The sequence below is a fragment of the Panthera tigris genome, chromosome D4 (genome assembly GCF_018350195.1).
Source record: "Panthera tigris isolate Pti1 chromosome D4, P.tigris_Pti1_mat1.1, whole genome shotgun sequence".
In the NCBI taxonomy this organism is placed as follows: Eukaryota; Metazoa; Chordata; class Mammalia; order Carnivora; family Felidae; genus Panthera; species Panthera tigris.
In genome coordinates, this window is record NC_056672.1 from 56,815,152 (window position 1) to 56,835,277 (window position 20,126).

The 20,126-nt window shown below is 41.7% G+C and overlaps 1 protein-coding gene and 1 non-coding gene across 7 annotated transcripts in view; both read left to right on the forward strand.

Moving 5' to 3' along the window:
- The window catches only part of LOC102954785 (phospholipid-transporting ATPase FetA-like), a 106,440-nt gene that overhangs the window by 79,758 nt on the left and 6,556 nt on the right, over positions 1-20,126 (forward strand). For 2 of the 6 annotated variants that reach the window (XM_007076509.3, XM_042965024.1), the window contains 13 exons: positions 2,520-2,708; positions 3,414-3,529; positions 6,974-7,138; positions 8,792-8,903; positions 10,315-10,420; positions 10,779-10,923; positions 11,460-11,643; positions 13,870-14,093; positions 15,424-15,507; positions 16,862-17,107; positions 17,297-17,435; positions 18,236-18,366; positions 18,463-19,244. In XM_007076509.3, coding sequence (XP_007076571.2) covers positions 2,520-2,708; positions 3,414-3,529; positions 6,974-7,138; positions 8,792-8,903; positions 10,315-10,420; positions 10,779-10,923; positions 11,460-11,643; positions 13,870-14,093; positions 15,424-15,507; positions 16,862-17,107; positions 17,297-17,435; positions 18,236-18,366; positions 18,463-18,654 — 2,033 coding nt within the window. In that variant the 3' untranslated portion in view covers positions 18,655-19,244. Of the gene's footprint in view, positions 1-2,519; positions 2,709-3,413; positions 3,530-6,973; positions 7,139-8,791; positions 8,904-10,314; positions 10,421-10,778; positions 10,924-11,459; positions 11,644-13,869; positions 14,094-15,423; positions 15,508-16,861; positions 17,108-17,296; positions 17,436-18,235; positions 18,367-18,462; positions 19,245-20,126 lie in introns of those variants that run through there. The other 4 variants (XM_042965027.1, XM_042965026.1, XM_042965025.1 and 1 more) reach the window with 3 other exon arrangements.
- On the forward strand, positions 9,955-10,057 carry LOC122233376. The gene has a single exon (XR_006210925.1). It is a non-coding gene; the product is annotated as a U6 spliceosomal RNA (small nuclear RNA).

Consider the following 20,126-nt stretch of genomic DNA (forward strand, 5'->3'; position numbering starts at 1 on the left):
TGTCCCCAAGATCAGCCACATTATCTCTAACAAGACTTCCTGAAGGAGGAGTTGAGTTGTCCTCTTGTTGCTTCATAATTTCAAGGTATCCCCACATAGCCTGGTTTCTTTAACAATCAAGTATGACTGTGACACCCATGAATTTACTCAAACCTCTTTGACAAACAATGAATGAGAAATGACTGATTAAAAATGAAGAATTTTTTTGGTAACAAACAAGAATTTTGGCAACCAAATAAATCATATCCTTTAAGGCAACGTACCTTTAGTGTAATACCCTTAGTAACACCTTATATTTGAATATTTTTTAAATGTTTATTTATTTTGAGAGAGACAGAGTGTGAGTGGAGGAGGGGCAGAGACAGAGGGAAAAACAGAATCCAAAGCAGGCTCCAGGCTCAGAACCATCAGCATAGAGCCTGATGCCCAGCCTGAACCCACAAGCTGTGAGATCATGATGTGAGCTAAAGTCAGACACTCAACTGACTGAGCCACCCAGGCGCCCCAGTAACACCTTTAGTTTTACAAATTGCTTACATTTATATTATCTCCCACAAGCTTCACAACAGCCCTCTTAACTAAGCATAATGAGAAAAATTACCCCAGTTTTATAGAGGGAAACTGAAGCTAAAAGAGATTAAATGACTTGCTTAAAATCCTATAGTTAAGAAGGGCAAAGAACCCAAATCTCATTTCTCTTGGCCCAGTGAGATCCCATCCCACCACAGGTATCTCCAGACCTGGCATTCTAACAAGTTGCTATTATTTGAAGCATATTTGGGCTTGTCATTTTTTATTGACTTACGTGACAAAGTAGGAAACAAACAGGAAAAATAGTCTTACTGTTTCATAGATACATCTTATGTCTGACCTAAAATTATGTGTCCCGTGTGACTTATCCACAAGTATAAGACTCTGATGATGCATAACTGTTTTTAAAAATCAAATTGCCTGGGGCACCTGGGTAGCTCAGTCGATTAAGCTTCCAGCTCTTGATTTCAGCTCAGGCTATGAGCTCACGGTTCATGAGTTCAAGCCCCACAGTGAACTCCATGCTGACAGTGTGGAGCCTGCTTGAGATTCTCTGTCTCCCTCTCTCTCTACCCTTCCCTTACTCTCTCTCTCAAAATAAATAAACATTTAAAATAAAAAATCAGGGGCGCCTGGGTGGCTCAGTCGGTTAAGCATCCGACTTCAGCTCAGGTCACGATCTCACGGTCCGTGAGTTCGAGCCCCACGTCGGGCTCTGGGCTGATGGCTCAGAGCCTCGAGCCTGCTTCCGATTCTGTGTCTCCCTCTCTCTCTGCCCCTCCCCTGTTCATGCTCTGTCTTTCTCTGTCCCAAAAATAAATAAACGTTAAAAAAAATTTAAAAAAATAAAATAAAATAAAATAAAATAAAATAAAATAAAATAAAATAAAATAAAATAAAATAAAATAAAATAAAATAAAATAAAATAAAATAAAATAAAAAATCAAATTTACCTTCCAAAGAGAAATAATCCAAAATATACCTCAGGTTGTAGTGATATTTTGAAAGAGGAGTTACACATTTTTCGATGCTAAAGTGTTTGCATCGATCAGTGCAGTTTTTTGCCCAGCTCTTTTTGGGACCAAAATAATCTGAAGCAGTTACTAGAATTCAGTAGTTTGTGATGAGAAAAAAACAATACATGTCACAACTGAGGACTGAAAGGGTTTTTGTTGTTAATTTTCTGAAGTGTTTCTTCACAATCTAGGAAAGTATTTTTTCAACTATGGACACTGAAAACTATAAGTTAAAATTACCTTATAATGACAAAATGGGAAAGAATAAATTTTTATTTTATTCTACTGTAAAAAATTTAAAGACAGAAATGTCTTGAGTAATATGAGATTGAAAGACTTATTCACCAGAATAAGTCATTTACCTTCCCCAAGTGAGAGTTTCAAAGGTGACAATACTCATGTATTTTTTAATTGTTTGTTACATCATCAGTCTTATTATCATCAATCATATTATCCTATGCTATATATCCTATCCTTATTATCCTATCTTATAGGAGTGTCCATCAAAGTGTAGCCAGTCTCATGTAGAAGCAGTTTATGCAGAACCACTTGCCTGAAACTCACCCAGGAGATTTGTTAAAAATTCAATTTATTGGGTCATCCTCCCAGATTTTGTGATTCTGGATTCAGTAAGCTTGAATAGGGCCCAGGAACCTGCATTTTAACAAGCTCCTGACCCATCTTTACCCACTAAAATAAGAGAGTAATTGTGTTTGTTCATTTGTATATATTGCATATACCATGTACCTCTGTAATACCAATTCAGGTCTGTGAAACAAGTTGAAAATATTGGAAAGGAAAAAAAAAAAAAAAAACCTGTCATGCAATCTGGCCTTTTAGGGTCAAACTTGTGAGGAAGTTTGAAGAAAGATGTCTGGGCTCCATATTTACTTAAGTCCCTTGGTGTCACTTCTGGGTTGACTTCACTTGCACATCTCTTCGGGCTCTTGTTGCCCTCTTCTCTCCTACCAGGTAAGCTGGTATACCAGGCTCAGTCCCCAGATGAAGGTGCCCTTGTCACTGCTGCCAGGAACTTTGGTTTTGTGTTCCGTTACCGCACCTCTGAGACAATTGCAGTAGTTGAAATGGGTGAGACCAAAGTCTACCAACTGCTGGCTATTTTGGACTTCAGCAATGTGCGCAAGAGGATGTCTGTTGTTGGTAGGTGCCCCTCCTAGTCAGTCCTCTCCCCTTATTTGTCTTTCATACACATTCACACGTTGACTTTCTCTTTTATATACACACGGATGTTTTCTCCCACTCACATGCCTTCTCAAAGGTACTGTTCCTCAAATACAAACACATAGCCATTCCTACTTTCTCACATACCCAAATAATTTCTCTTTGAGAGCTTGTTACCATATACTTCTTTAGTGTTCCTAGATAGTGGCTTGTCTGAACCCCCAAAGCCAAGATGAAAACAGAGAATAAATCCATGAAGCCTGACCTTGGAATAAGAGATGGGGGCAGACAATATAAGGGAAATTCATAGTATCTTACTCTCAATTAGTTTTGGCCTCAGACGGAAGAGGAAGAAGGTCATTTTTCATTCTTGGTCCTTACTAGGTATGGACCTTGGTCTAGAACCTAAATGTGAGAAGCTAAATGTGATTCTGAATCAGTCTTCCACAAGAACCCATGGAACACAGGAACCCATGGAAGAACTGGTTCCATAAGTTCTCCTCCCACCCTCACTGGCCCTTACGGCATTATTTATCCTCTGTGACTGCTCACTGAGTGCTTAGCCCCCTAAAGGGCCAGAAATAAATGTCATGGGAACAGCCTCATGCCATCCCTCAGTGGCCCAGACAAGTTCTTGTAACAATGGGCCTATGTGATTACTCTTCTTAATTTGTTTATCCTTAGTGAGGACACCTGAAGATCGAGTAATGTTGTTTTGCAAGGGCGCAGACACCATCCTCTGTCAGCTGCTCCATCCATCCTGTAGGTTCCTCAGAGATGTGACCATGGAACATTTAGATGTAAGTGTTTAGGTTGCCCGGGAAGGAAACTGTGGGTGGTTCTTTGTATGCGGATATGTGTACACATATATGTCCTTGTGTCTGTGTGTTACTTATATTAGTATCTTAATAACATTAGTATCTTAGTATAAGATATTAGTATCTGTGTCTCTTTAATTGATGGAAGAATAAAAACTACTTCATTCTGTGGTATTCCTACAGACTCCATTGCCAACTTCTGTGTCAAGAATTTAGATAGCACAGGATCTCAGGGGCATGACTGGGCGTGATGAGGATTGTATCTGTGGGAGCACTTCCCACAATCAAAATGGTTCTCTCTGTAATTCCTGGTTCCGGAGGTCCCATAGAATTTGCTTCAGAATAGGGCATGCTAATATGGGAGGCCCTACCTCACCAACCATGGTGAGAACACACAGTTTTGAAGGTATGGAGCAGAAAGCACCGGGCCTGGGCTGTTTAGGGGACTGTTGTTTGTCACTATCCTCTGTTATCATAGGATTAGAATCCCCAAGTATACCACTTACCTACCCCACCCCACTTCCACCTTCTAGGATTTGAGGTGTATCTTAGAGAGGGAGTGGCTCCTTCTGGCACTAGAAAGAAAAAACAGATCTATACTCTCCAGAATTTCTACTCATAAACCTAGATATATAAAGGGTTGGGGGAATAGGACAGGGTATGGGATGGGAGAGGGAGAGATCAGAAAAAAAAATATTTTAAAGAAAAAATAGATTGGAGAAAATGCTATTTTATTAATCCATTTTGTCTTGTCCCTACATTAACACATAATCAGAAGTCAGAGAACAGGTAAGTCAACAAACACATGAAAAGATATTCAATTTCATTAGCCTTTAGGGCAATGCAAATAAAAACCTCAAGATACTACTTCACACCACTGGGATAGCTAGATGATCAGATAATAATAAGTACTGACAAAGATATAGAGAAATTATAACCTTCATACATTGCTGATGGGAACGTAAAATGATGCAGCCATTTTAGAAAACAATCTGGCAGTTGTTGAAAAAGTTAAGCATAGAGTTATCGTATCACCCAGCAATTCCACTCCGCGGTTTATTCCCAAGAGAAATGAATAGACACATCCACCCAAAAACTTGTACACATATGTTTACAGTAGCATTATGTATAATAGAAAAAAGTAGAAACAACCCATATGTCCATCATGGATGGCATGGATGTATGGATAAATAAAATGTAGTATATCAAAACAACAAATACTGTTACAAAAAAGAATGACATACTGATACATGCAGATGAACCTTTAAAAAATTATATTAAGTGAAAGAAGCCAGTCACAAAGTCACAAAAGGCCACATATTGTGTAATTTTATTTACATGAAATGTCCAGAACAGGCAAATCTATAAAAGCATGTAGACTAGTGGTTCCAAGGGCCAGGGGGAAAGAGAATGGGAATGACTGCTAATGGGTACAGGGTTTCCTTGCGAGAAATGAAAATGTTCTGGAATTAGATAGTAGTGATGGTTGTACAACTTTATGAATATATTTAACCACTGAATTATATAAAGGGGTGAATTTTATGATATATACATTATATTTCAAGTTTTAAAGAAAGTCTATGAAGTATCCCACACAGGACAGCTCTTATGTCCTATACTGTGTCCCAGAGACCACAGTATACATCCACAAATGGACTAGTCTGAAAAACATATCCTTTAACCTTCCAGAACACATGAATTAGAGTATCTTCTCAGAGGGCATTTCCACAGGCCAGCTCCAAAGATGATCATAGAATTGTTTCAGATGTTTTGACCTGCTTCCTGCTACCAACCTTAACAGACACCCATATGGCACCTGCCTACACTACAGTCTGTTAACCAGTGATGATAAACTTGTAAGAGTGAAGCTTATATTCAGGAATCAAGAGTCAAAAACTCACTCCTACTAAAGCACAGTTCCAGGTGCTCTAATACAGGAATCCGCAAACAGGTCATACAAAAACAAGAGACAGTCAGGATTTGGCCCCAGGGCCCTAGTTTGTTCACCATGATAGAAAAGAAAATAACACAAGTAAGGGGTAAGTAAGAAAGAACTTTAACGCAATCTGCTATATTGTTATCAAATGGATTAAGAATCTGTCAGTGTATTGTTAAGCTTATAAGACCTCCTTCAGTATCCTATGCAAGATCAGTTTCTGCCATATCTCTTCCTTCTTAAGAAAGTCTCTGAGATCTCTCAGGCTTCTTTTTCATAGTTTCATCTGCTCACAGTACAGTGGTTTTAGAGATGGCATTCCATACATATATTGTCTTATGTTAATTTCACCTGACAGCTAATGTTAAACATTCAGAAGTAAGAGCAGAATATCAGGATGATAAATTCTTTCTCTCTTTGCTCTTATAATGCCAAAGTGAATTATTTTGAAACTCATAACAGCGATCGTGTAAAATTGTTATTCATGTGCAATTCTCAGTACATAAAGTCTGCTTTTTTAAAATGTTTGTTTCTTTTTGAGAGAGAGAGAGAGCATGTACCTGTGAACAAGGAAGGGGCAGAGAGAGAGGGAGACACAGGATCTGAAGCAGACTCTGTGCTGACAGCCGAGAGCCCGATGTGGGGCTCAAACTCATGAACCATGAGATCATGACCTGAGCCAAAGTCAGATGCTTAACTGACTGAGCCACCCAAAAAATCTGCTTCAAACCCATCCTTAGTTGGATATGAGTTCTGCCCTAAACTACCCATACTCTTCACCCACACCTCCTTATGACCAAGAGTATACTTTGCAAGATAGTTAGCCATGGTTAGTTAGGATATATCAGTGGCCATGGAGCAAAAAGATGCTAACTCAGCCAGAGAGCATTTCATCAGTGGCCTCATTAACACTGCTGGCTGTGGTTAATCAACTGAGCTAGTCAGCTGTAGACAAATACACAAGCGTGTATGCTTTTGAGGTACCCATTGGATGCTTGAAGGAAGGCAGGAAAACAGGGAAATAAAATGAATGTATGCTTGTGAAAAACAGTAACTCCTTTGATTATTTTTTTATAACAACTCCTTTTCACTTTATTACTCCATTCTCATATTATAGACATCATTATCTTCTCTGTAAGCAGTGAATTATTATCCCAATTTTACAACAAATAAATCTAGAAGGCTTCATTTTTCCCAGGGTCACACAGCAAATTAACTACAGGTAAAAGAATTTTCTACATTTCAGAAGTTCTTTCTTTCTTTCTTTCTTTCTTTCTTTCTTTCTTTCTGGCCCCAGAAAGAAATGTCTTTAGGACATTTTGCTGAGAAAGCTCAACAGTTGTTTTCTGGTTAGGCTAGGTACTAGCACTATGGTACTAACTATTAAGCCCTATTTTGCAGTCAGATGGGCCAATGGGGTCAGTCTGCCACTCTCTAAACTCAGCCCTAACCCAGTCCAGGCCTATTCAGTGCACACACATGTCTTCCAGGATTTTGCCATTGAAGGCCTCCGCACCCTGATGGTGGCCTACCGAGAACTGGATAACTCATTCTTCCAGGCCTGGAGCAAGAAGCACAGTGAAGCCTGCCTGTCTTTGGAGAATCGGGAACATAAAATGTCAAGTGTCTATGAAGAGATTGAAAAAGATTTGATGGTTGGTGTGAGGAAGCCAGGGACATATTGGGGGCAGAATTGGGAGTGGCAGTCAGCAGAGTGAGCAAGATCTCTGAGAGTGGCTTCCAGCAGATCAATAGGTTCGAGCTTCTCTAGATACAGGATACTGGAATCCAAGCTGATTCAGGATGTCCTAAATCTTTCCCCCTGTAAATAATAGGGGGAAAACACTAGTTATAAATTTTATCTTATCCCAAAGCTGCTCACAGAAACTAAGTAATCTGGGAGAAATGAGGATCTGAATAATGCACAAATTAGATAATCCACAACTAATTGATGGAATAATCAAGACAAAATATTCATTCATTCATTCATTCATTCATTCAACATACTTATTAAGTGCCTCCTATGTGTCAGGCATTGTTTTAAGCCCTGAGCATGTAGTGGCAGACAAAACAGACAAAAAAGTGACATATGTAGTATGTCAGATAATGAAAGTGCTGTTGGAGAAAATAAAGCTAGGGAGTATCAGCATATGCATGTATGTCTTGGAGAGGGCAAGACATAGTTGCTATTTTAAATAGGTTGTTTAGTCTGAGCAGAGACGTGAAGAAGGTGGCAAGCCAAGCAGATCTCTGGGGGATTAGCTTTCCAGACAGAGGGAATGGAATGAGTGAAAGCCCTGAAATAGGAGCAGGCCTAACTTGTTAGTTGAACAGCAAGGTGCACTTAGTCTGGCTGGTATAGTTTAAGTGAGGAGGAGAGAATAAAAGGACGTGAGACAGGGAAGTAGTAGAGTGCCCTCATAAGCCAGTGTAAGGACTTATAATGAGATATGGAAAGCCATTGAAGAGTTCAACCAATGAAGTGATGCGATAGCTTTCAAAACAATCACTCTGACTGCTGTGTTGAGATTATATTATAGGGGAGCAATCATAGACCAAGGGAGACCAATTAGAAGGTAGTTGGAATAGTACAGGTGAGAGATGATGATAGCTTGGACTAGATAGAAGTAGTGGAAGTGGTGAGGAGTGGTCGAATTTTGTACATTTTTTAAAAGGTAGGGCCAACAGGATTTGCTAATGGATTAGATTATAATATGAAAGAAAGAGAAGTTAAGGGTGATCCCAAAGTATTTTTTACCAGAATGATACAGGTTGGCTCTGCTATAAAAAGAGAAACTATTGATACCAAATGAGAAAACACAGAGATCCCAAAGCTTACAAATCTCCTTCCATAATCAGTTCTTAGGTTAGTACCTCTACTCTGTCCTTCTGGAGGCCTAGCAGAAATCAGCCAGTAGTTTGTCCATCTGTCAGTTCCTCAGACTGAGTCCCGGTGCCCAGCCCTATGGCCAACCCTGCAAGCCAGGAAGTATGCTGTGAAGCAAGAGAGAACGGAAAGTGTGTTGAGAAAACAGATGGTTTAGAAGTGGCACACAGCTTCATGTATGACTTGGGCAAGTCTTTTCCCTCTTTGATCCCTAATATTCTGTTTTTAAATTTGATTTATGTGTTTGAAAAGCTGAATCTGTTGAGAAGCAGAGTGTGCTGAATTTTATGCTATCTGGATCCTCATACCAGGACAGAGACAACTTAATAAGAATGTGATGAGGTGCCAGTTGAGTTGTTGGGTAGAGGTAAATGCTGTGATGCTCTCCTTTTTCCTCACTCACTGCTATCTCTGTTCAAAGCTGTTAGGGGCCACAGCCATTGAAGACAAGCTGCAGGATGGAGTACCTGAGACAGTCGCCACCCTGAACAAAGCCCAAATTAAAATGTGGGTCTTAACTGGAGATAAGCAAGGTAAAGGGGAGGTCCTGACCTGACCAATCCTCTTCCTTACCCACCTTAGCCATTTCTTTATATTATTTTGTATTTTTTTTTGTCTTAGCCATTTATTTCATAACTACCTTATAACCCAGGCCAAGTCCTTACAGGACATCTTTACTCCCAGTCTTGCACATAGTTTGTTAAGAGTATACTTTATGCCGGATGCTGTATTAAGCATTGAGGAAACAGAGATGATTCAATCAGACATGATCCCTGTCATCCAGAAACCCACAAGCTAAAAACTTTGGAGTTATCTTTGACTGCACCCTCTCTGTTGTCCCAAAGATTCATTCTCTCACCATGTCCCACCGTATCTTCTGAAGATCCCCTTGACTGTGCGACCACCTTAATTCAGCCTTTGTTCCCTGTTTGCTGTACTTCTGAACTTCTGCAAAAACTTCTGAACTGATTTCTGTCTCTTGTCCTTATTAATTTCAGTACAGCCTACATACGATCAGTTTAATCTCACTGAGATACACTACTTTTATATGTTATTCCTCTGATCAGATACCTTTAGGAACTCCTCATGGTAAAGTCAGACTCTACTGTCTGGCCTTCAAGATCTGGATAATTTCTTGCTACTTACATATACTGCAACTTGAAGTGACCATCATTTTTAGTATGTCCCAAACAATCAAATTCCTATTCTAGAGCCTCTGTTTGAGTTGTTTTCCCATTTGAAATGTTTTTTTCTTCACCTAAGTAAGTCTTACTCATCCCTCAAAGTCTTTTTCCAGGAAAGTTTCTATAACAATTCCAATCTCTCCTCTGAATTTTGATATCACTTGCAGTCAGTGTTCAGGATTTATTTTTTGGAAAATTTTTTTCCTTAGTATGAATTTATTCCAAATTCCAGATTTCTTGATGTAAAGAAAAGACCACAACCAAAACGTCCCAGTCCCCATAAAATCTAGCATAAACACAGGCACAGGGATGTACATCCTGACTATTTGGAGAAGTGTATACGCTTTGGAATTGTTTTAAGAAATGAGGGAAAGATCTGTTGAAAGACTAAGCCAGAATGGTGCTTGCTTCAGCAGCACATACGCTAAAATTGGAATGATACAGAGAAGGTTAGCATGGCCCCTGCACAAGGATGGCGAATTCATGAAGCATTCCACATTAAAAAATGAGAAAAAAAGAAAGGCTAAGCCAGAATGATCCTAATTATTGATAAATTATTCAGAAGTCTGTACTAGGTAAACAGTCTCCTGTGTGTTTGAATATGGTCTCCAGTGACTCATGAAAAATACACTTTGACTGCATCCATGGCAAACATGAACAAATGGGTTCTGTTGCCCACTGTTAGAGCCTACGTATGTGTACACTTTTGTAAAGACCCTGTCACAGACAAAATGTGACCTGTGTTCACCCTTCCCTGTAGAGACTGCTGTGAACATTGCCTATGCCTGTAACATATTTGAGGAAGAAATGGATGGGATGTTTATCGTGGAAGGCAAGAATAATGAGACTGTTCTGCAAGAACTCAGGTACAGATAGATGGGAGAACTGCCACAGTTCATTTAGTATGACCCCCACACTCCAGAAGGAACAAAGAAGAAATGGAGAAGGGGAAAACAAAAAAACCTAAAATATTTTATGTGATTTTGTGAAGAAGCATTACAGCTCAAGGAGTTGGAGTTCTGAGGTTGGAGAAGTGTGGTGTGTGGTGTGTAGATGGTCAAGGACCTAAGGCAATGGCAGGTCTCAGGAGGCAGTCAAGTCTGAGGTTCTGGCTATTGCTTTGTAGAGGCTCTATCCACATTACCCACTTTCATTCTGGGACACTTTTTCCTTCCTAACTCTGGGGCTTCCAGTCAGACATTAACCAGTATTCTTGGCTTTCAGGTCAGCCAGGGACAAGATGAAACCTGAGTCTCTACTGGAATCAGACCCAGTAAACATTTACCTCACCTCGAAGCCCCAAATGCTCAGAATACCTGAGGAGGTGCCCAATGGCAACTATGGCTTGATCATCAATGGCTGCAGTCTGGTGGGCAACACAGAGCTACAACTCTGTTCTGTTCTCCCAAAGAACTCTTCTCCTAGGTCCAGCCCACTTCAGGGAAATTTCAAGACCACTTCTCTGTTTCATGAGTCACCCTTTTCCCCCCTCTCTTTTGATGCCCTTTCCTGATAGACACCTTTCCCTATCCTTCTCCAGGCAGGAATAATAAGGAAAGAGAAGCTAAGGGCATATTCCTTCCTTATCCAAATTCTTCACCACTGATGTGACCTGTCATTTAGGGGCAAGGGGGAAGCAAACAGAAACAAGTCCTCCAAAAATGTCACTTGGCCTTATAGCCCAGTCAACTGGGCTGACTGGTTTCCAATTGGAGGCTGTGTCAGTTGTGAGGATGCCTAGAACTGACTTGGGCACTTGTCTCCCTTGGGAATAGAGCACCTGGGAGCCTCTATGCCTAACCTAAGTAATACAGGAGAGTATGGAGATGGGGAAGAGCCTAGAAAGGTCCTGTCCTGAGAGCCTTTTTGGGTAACCTGAAATGTGGGTTTGTTCTGATGCTGCAGGCCTATGCTCTGGAAGGGAACCTGGAGTTGGAGCTGGTGCGAACAGCGTGCATGTGCAAGGGAGTTATCTGCTGCCGGATGACACCCCTTCAGAAGGCCCAGGTGGTAGAGATGGTGAAGAGGTACAAGAAGGTGGTGACACTGGCCATCGGGGATGGGGCCAATGATGTCAGCATGATCAAAGGCATGTGAGGGTTGGGGGCAGTAACCTTCAACCATGGGCTTGCCCTTTCCTTCCTCCAGGGACAAAACTGACCTCGGTGGAACTGTGTTCTTGGTTCACAGTCCTGCATATCATATGTATTGTACATTTATAATGTTTTGCAACTTCATTCATCCTCCTCTATACCTACGCTCCCACTTATTTACACATGCATATATCAGTCCATATGCAGACATGCACAAACATTCAGATTCATGCACTTACACACACACATACACACACAAATACACATGGTTCCCACAAGAACATACGCATATATTCACAGAACAACAGGTTGTGCAACTACCACACCATCTTTCCAAGATGGCATCAAAGGCTACATGAAGAACCCCTGGGCAGGAGTCACAATCTGTTCTGTTTTTGAAGGCTGTAGGCCTGAGCAATGTTAGGCAGAAGACAGGACTGCCCAACCGAGGAATTAGCTGTGAGGCACAATGCAGGGATTTTTTCTTCCCTGAAGCAGTGTTTGCAAGAACTTGCTCTGACTCCCCTGGCTGAAGAAGAATAGCAGACTTACTGAGGCCTTGGACCAATAAAAGCAAATGACTGAAACTGGTTTTAATTTCAGCTGAATGTTGTTGGCTTCCAGCAACTTGTGGTTCTCTGAGATATGGACAACACCTAGAGATCCTCTAGTCCAACCTCTCTCCCCATCCAGGAAACACTAGCAGACATTCTAGCCTCGGCTTTAATACTAGAAAGTATTCTTGTGCTCTTCCCCACTTTCTAGAACTCCTCTGATTTTTAGGGCCTTAGAGGTTTCAATTATTCCATTAAGCAATACAGTAGGTATATACCAGAAGATCAGTGAATTTACCCTACACTAAGTAGACTAATTAAAATTTTTAGGCACTTCAGTCTCATTTTCCATCAATCCTAATCCTTGTTTTATCCAGAAAAAGTCATATTAAGCCTCCTAAAGAATTTGCTACTCACTAACAAAGTATGTACATCGTTATTTCCTCCTAACAGGTGGATTTTAGCTCCTTAAATAAACTTAGGTAATTAAATATTATGTTAGATTGACATCCATGCTGCATCTTCAACTGATGTAAATGGCTTTAAGTGATAAGAAATGTTTTTTTAATATATGAAATTTATTGTCAAATTGGTTTCCATACAACACCCAGTGCTCATCCCAAAAGATGCCCTCTTCAATGCCCATCACCTACCCTCCCTTCCCTCCCACCCCCCATCAACCCTCAGTTTATTCTCAGTTTTTAAGTCTCTTATGCTTTGGCTCTCTCCCACTCTAACCTCTTTTTTTTTTTTTTCCTTCCCCTCCCCCATGGGTTTCTGTTAAGTTTCTCAGGATCCACATAAGAGTGAAACCATATGGTATCTGTCTTTCTCTGTATGGCTTATTTCACTTAGCATAACACTCTCCAGTTCCATCCATGTTGCTACAAAGGGCCATATTTCATTCTTTCTCATTGCCACATAGTACTCCATTGTGTATATAAACCACAATTTCTTTAACCATTCATCAGTCGATGGACATTTAGGCTTTTTCCACAATTAGGCTATTGTTGAGAGTGCTGCTATAAACATTGGGGTACAAGTACCCCTGTGCATCAGTACTCCTGTATCCCTTGGGTAAATTCCTAGCAGTGCTACTGCTGGGTCATAGGGTAGGTTTATTTTTAATTTTTTGAGGAACCTCCACACTGTTTTCCAAAGCGGCTGCACCAGTTTGCATTCCCACCAACAGTGCAAGAGGGTTCCCGTTTCTCCACATCCTCTCCAGCATCTATAGTCTCCTGATTTGTTCATTTTGGCCACTCTGACTGGCGTGAGGTGATATCTGAGTGTGGTTTTTATTGATAACAAGAAATTTTTACCTCAGCATCTGGACAGCAGGAAAGAGCCCAGATGGCTGTAGGAGGTACAAAGACCATCCAGGAGAGCTTTCTAGTACTAGCCATGCCAGGCATTCTTGAGTGGCAGCATCCAAAACAAAGTGTAGATGAAAGAGCTATTTTCTGACAATCCACTAAAGGAAAAGGGCAATCCACTCAAGAGAAAAAGGCTCCACTAAGTGCCATTTTGAGCTGGGCCTAACAGTGTTTTCCAAATGTAAAATAAGGGATTTGTACAACATGATCTCAGACTTTCTTTTACACTTCCCAGGCTGGTAGCCCAACTGACAAGCTCTGTGGCTGAGAAGCTTCTGGGATTTCTTTGCAGCTGCCCACATTGGGGTTGGCATCAGCGGCCAGGAGGGAATGCAGGCCATGCTCAACAGCGACTATGCCTTCTCCCAGTTCCACTATCTTCAGCGTCTACTCTTGGTCCATGGCCGCTGGTCCTATAATCGCATGTGCAAGTTTCTCAGCTACTTCTTTTACAAAAATTTTGCTTTCACCCTGGTGCATTTCTGGTATGCCTTCTTCAGCGGGTTCTCTGCACAGGTAGGAGGTCAGGTGGTATTCCCCACTCTGGTCAGCTGGGTCTTCTCTACTCACCCTCCACTTTAGCCAGCTCAGACCCTTTTTCTTGTCTGGAGACCAATGTATGATATGCTGCCATCCATCCATAAAGTTCCTTATCCATGGTGATCCCATCTACTAACCTTAACACTTAAACTTATATTTCCATACCCTAACTTTTCTGGCTTAGCTCTGACTTGGACTTCACCTTCAAAACTCTCCTGTAAGATATTTTCAACGTTGACCTTACATGGAGACATAGTTTCCAAACATAGATAATATGGGGAAATGCTTGGATCTTGGAGGGTTTTTTTTTTTTTTAATCATCCAAAGTAATCTTTATGGAACAGGCTAAGCCTCAAAGACTTGCCAGACAGGGTGACTATGGGGTTTACCTGTAGCCATACTTCAAAACACAGCTTCCCTTTACTTCTACTTCCCCACCACGATCCCCCTTTTCCCTGCCCCAGACATGAATTGTTGTTGCTCTAATGAATTAATTTCACATTTGAGTATTAAATCTCCCCCATAATAGTGGGGAAAAGTGACACCTGGATATTTATGTTCTACAAGGAATCCATTTTCCTATGAGAAGTTTTTCAGGGTTCTCAAGGATTCCCAAGAAAAGTAACCTCAGGAATGATTATCTTGGGAGATCTCTAGCACCTTTGTTACCTTGGGCTCTGAGGGAAACAGACTGGTCAGCTGAAAGTAGTAGACTTGTATACCCCCAGTGTCTAGCAAAGCCATTCTAGTTTCTGAGAGGTGTGTGTGTATGTATGTGTTTTGCTGACCTCTTGTGGCTAGTAAAGGAGCCCTCTCTAGGCCCCAGGATGGAGCACCCAGCTGGGGGAGGATCATTGGACTATTCTACTTGCTAGTGTTAGAAAGTGTCCAGTGTAATAGAAGCTACTGAATGCCATAAATCAGATAAAAAGACGCCAGAGGCTTATATGCCTGAGAGTGCAGGGATCCAGCTAGCATTCCCTAGCAGGCACTTGGGATCTTTTCTGTGCAGGCATGGATCGTTCAGGTCATGGCAGTAGGGTTGATCCAATTAACCTTGTAGGGTTGGCCACAACCAAACTTGATATGGCCTTGTCCAGCCTGAGACCCAGGGTTCTAAATAGAGTATGACCAAATAGAGATTGGGGTCACCCTTCTCTGTCAGATTTCCGAAATCCAAATCCTGCTTTAGGTTAGTATAGTGCTAGGTAGTTGGGGGGCAAATGGGGCTCTCTTGAACCTGGGAGGTAGAGCTGGGATTTTGGAAAAGAGAGGAATCTAAGAAATCTCCTTGGTATTCTTCTAGACTGTTTATGATACCTGGTTTATCACTTTCTACAACCTTGTCTACACCTCCCTCCCTGTCCTGGGCTTGAGTCTGTTTGACCAGGTAAGACCAGCAGCAAGCCTCTTAGTCAGGGATAAAGCCCCTAGGCCCTTGAGGAATATTCCCAAGAGTGGGGAGGACAAAAAGAGCTGAGTTCTACAAAGTCAATTATAAATGTAATTTCTAGGGCAAGGAAGGGAACTTATCACCTGAAGAGGTATCATAAGATAAAGAATCCTTCTCCCCAGAAATAATCATTAGTTTTATAAATCCAAGTTTTCCTGTGTTCAATTTTATCTTTATAGAGATACATGGAAATTGTGTCTTATAGTAAATTGAGTGTGCATAACAGTAGTGAAAGGATATAGAGTTATTAGGGCAGGACTAGGTAAAGCAAGGGGCTTCAAGAAAGGAGAGACCCATACAGAGATAATAAGATAAGCCAATGCAAGGTGGCCTAGGTGAGAGTCCTAAAGGCCATGGATGGGAATGTGGGTATGATATTTTGAGTCCTAGGGAGTCAGCCTATGGGATACCATCTATCCCTGTCAGAAATTTCCTGGGCATTGGGGGTCCTGGTACCATACCTCTCCCTCCTTTTCTACCCCAACCTCCAGTCTTGGGCACAATGAATAGAATAGAAGCCTCCAAAGAGGAATAAAATAGCCAAAAGAGGACATCATGGGATCATGGTTCCTGGTCTCCATCAGGGTAGGAAGGAAAATTCTCCATGAAGTAGCTGCTAGCCTCAGAGCAGCTAGAGCGATGAGTTGTGTCCTATCTAGCTTCAACTAATCTGGCTAATTCTAGGGACCCAAAACCTCTCAAAAACAAGCCCCAAGCTTTGTTATTCAAAGTTTCAGATTTAGTCTCGAGATGAAGAAGATCCAATGGCGTCCATATATAGAATCCTGTCACCTGAGTTCACCAGTCGCTATAGGAATGGGAGGAGCATCACAGAACATGGACACCTCCATGGGACTAACTGGTCCCCACTGGCTTCCCCCTCTCCTTTTACTGGCTCTTGATAAAAAATATTCAACTAAGGGATCACTTAAAACTGGGGACTCATGTCCCAACTGCCCCCCATCCCAAGCTCCTGTCCTCCCTTCCAGCTACCCCAACCCTAATTACCCCCTTAACTCTGCAATCCTAACTGCTTCCAGGTCCTTACCACCAACTTGAACTTCTCTTAGCTTTCTTTAACTACCTAGATCCTTGCCTAGAGTATGGGACTTCACGAAGGGTCTGTGGTCACTGCTCTGTTCTCTGGTTCCACTTCTCAAGTAATCCATGAGAAAGCTCCTAGGCAGCCTGGCAGCAGACTCAGTGAGGGGGAGAAGCTTCTACTCTGATGGAGATGGGACCTTCTATGGTGAGACCCTGAGCCTTCCTCCTTACCCTCTGGTGCTTCCAGGACGTGAATGAAACATGGAGTCTACGCTTCCCAGAGCTGTATGAGCCAGGCCAGCACAACCTCTATTTCAACAAGAAGGAATTTGTGAAGTGTTTAGTGCATGGGATCTACAGTTCCTTCATCCTGTTCTTTATCCCTATGGGGACCATTTACAACTCAGTGCGCAGTGATGGGAAAGAAATCTCCGACTACCAGTCCTTCTCCCTGATAGTGCAGACCTCCTTGCTCTGGGTGGTCACAATGCAGGTGTGGCCAGTGTTGGGGGGTGGGGGGTGGTAGGGAGGGGATTGGGTGGGGAGCCTGTCTGGAAGAAAGGGAAAGAAGAAGGAGGGAGGGAAGGTGGGAAGGGATCATCCTCCATTACGGGACTGGAGAAGGGAGGTGGCCGATATGCCCCAGATTGTAGAGTATTGCACATAAGAGGGTGCTTTTCAGATTGCCTTGGAGACAACCTACTGGACAATGATAAGCCACATCTTCACCTGGGGTAGCCTGGGTTTCTACTTTTGCATCTTATTCTTCCTGTACAGTGATGGCTTGTGCTTAATGTTCCCCAACGTCTTCCAATTCCTAGGTAAGGCTATGCCCACCCAGTATGTGGCAAGGAGGTTGGGGGTAGGGTTGAGGAGTGTGACTCAAATACATTTGTTTAATAAATGTTCACTGAGCACATATTACTATGTGCTAGGTTCTGTGGATATAGACATGAATAAGACATGGTCTCTGCCCTAAAAGGACGCAAAATCTAGCTGGGGGAATATTTTACCCTATTAGATTTTCTGAGATATTTTCAAATTTCTTATCTAACTTGATTTTTGTAAGCATCCTATGAGGTACAAAGAGCAAGAATTATTAGCACCATTTTAGAGACTGCAGGTTTTTAAAAATTATTCAAATCTAGCTCTCCTGGTTCCCAGTCCAACATCCTTTCTACTGTGGCATACTGCCTTATTGTCTCCCACATTAATTTTCCTATCTCTCATCTCTACTTTGATGGGAGCAAAATATAGAGAGGGTAGATATTAGATGTGGCTGGCTCTCATCTGTCATCAAGCCACTCATTTTCCCCCCTCCAAAACCCTGCATCCCATTTTTGTGTCTAGGCCAATGTTCTAGGATTCCTGTAACCTACCCCCATCTTTCCTGGCCTGCCCAGCCTTTAGAGGGAGACAGAGGCATGTGAATTCACAGTGACTTTGCCTGTAGAAAAGCACCTCACTCGAATTCTTTTGCATTTATGTTATTAGGAGACTAAATGGTCTCCAAACCAATAACTTCCTTCTTTGGGTTGGAGAGTTATCTAAGTTCTGGCTGACAGCCCCCTTCGTCTAGACTCTGGTTAAGCCTTTCCCCCTCCTGGCTCATTGTTTACAGGTGTGGCCAGGAACACTCTGAACCTGCCACAAATGTGGCTGAGTATTGTCCTCAGCGTGATCCTCTGTATTTTGCCTGTGATTGGGTACCAATTTCTCAAACCACTATTCTGGCCTGTCAACGTGGACAAGGTGAGTAGATCAAGGAATCTACCCAGATATAATTCATGGCCCTCTTTGCCTTTGCCTCTGTGGATAAAAACACTGTCCTTCATGTTCTGGCTATAGATTATGGACAGAATTCATCTTTCCACGAAACTTCCACTGCCACCCCCAACCCGGACCAAACTGAAATATGCAAGCTGTCGACATTCTGCCTATGCATTCTCGCACAAGCAAGGCTTTGGGGCCCTCATCACTTCTGGCAAGATATTGAGGTCTAGGGTATCCAAGAAAAACAGCTTTCTTTTTAAAAAGTAGAGATCCATAGGGAAATCTCAAAGGAATCAGTCATTACTCTTCCTCTCTTGTATTCATACAACTTAATAAGGATGGATTTGAGCCCTGGGGAAACCAGCATAAACCTGCCCTTTAGCTCTCATTCCAGGGGCTTCATTCCCTAGAAGGCTGTGTCCAGGTAAGGCAAGGAAAGGTAAAGAAAGAGCCCCCAGATATCTGTCAGAGTTGCAGCATTTCAAGAAAAAGCAATGTCAGGCCTCCCTTCCACCAACCCTTCCAAGTTTTAATCCAGACAAGAAAATATGAAAGTACTGGGTGAAGAGATGCAATATAGGAAAGGGAAAAGAAAATATGACTTAAGAATCTTACTTTGGGCTCTGTTTTCCATACCCAGAGTAACCATAAACCTTCCAGGGTCCCACACAAACATATCCCATCCAGGCACCCTTCTCAGGTTTATCTGGGGAATTCAGGGTGAAACTTTTTGCTGGCCCTGGGTAGCAAAAGGAGGCAGTTATGAAAAGCTGGTCATAAGAAGCTGAAGGAGTTTCTGGATAAAAAAAAAAAAAAAAAGAGGTGGTTCCTGCCTTGAGGGGATATAAGTCATAATTGATGAACACATGTCTTCATTCCATAAAATTACTTAGAGAAGAAATTGTATGTACTTGGGAAATTGTTTCTGAGAAGTTTATGGAGTAATAAATTGCTTAATTTGGAGTGGAGAGATTTGTATGATCTGTTGGACCCCAGTGACAATAACATAGTCCAAGCAATATCATTGGCCCGCAGGTCCCCACCACCCTCCCCCTTCAAATTAGTTTAATATTTCCCTCCCCACCCACTTTCTCTCCTTTTTCAGCTCCATTTCACTTCATACCTCAGTATGACCACATCCTTTAACCATATAGCTTTTTCCCCTTTATACACCTTAAATATTGGTTCCTAAAGTTCAGTACCAGGTTCTCTGCACATCTTTCTCAGTATCTTTCCTGAGTGACTTCATCCAGATGCATGACTTCATTTACCAGCTCTTTCTCTTAGATCCAGATCCATTTATTAAACTGATTCTGAAATCCTTCATTTAGTTGAATCTTAGGAAATTCACACTCAGTCCACCAACATATATTAATTATTTTGCCCCAGAACTTTACCCCAGAATTTCATCACCCTCATCACAGTCACCCAAGACAGTATGATGGAAATCATCCTATACTCTTCCTCTAGTCTGATGTCTTACAAGTCATCAGGTAATGTAAATTCTGCATCTTTATTGTGTCTTGTTTTCAGTTCCCTCCATTTTTACCACCGTTGCCCTTGTTCAAACTTTGATCACCTCTCATCTGGATTACTGCATAAAATCTCCCAACTCATGTTCCTGGTTTTCCCCTTGTCTAAAGCATCACCAGTACTACTTCCAGAGTAGTCTTTATAAACAGCAAACTTGGTCATGTCAGACCCCAGCTTTGTACCTTTTAGTGGCTTTCCATATCTTC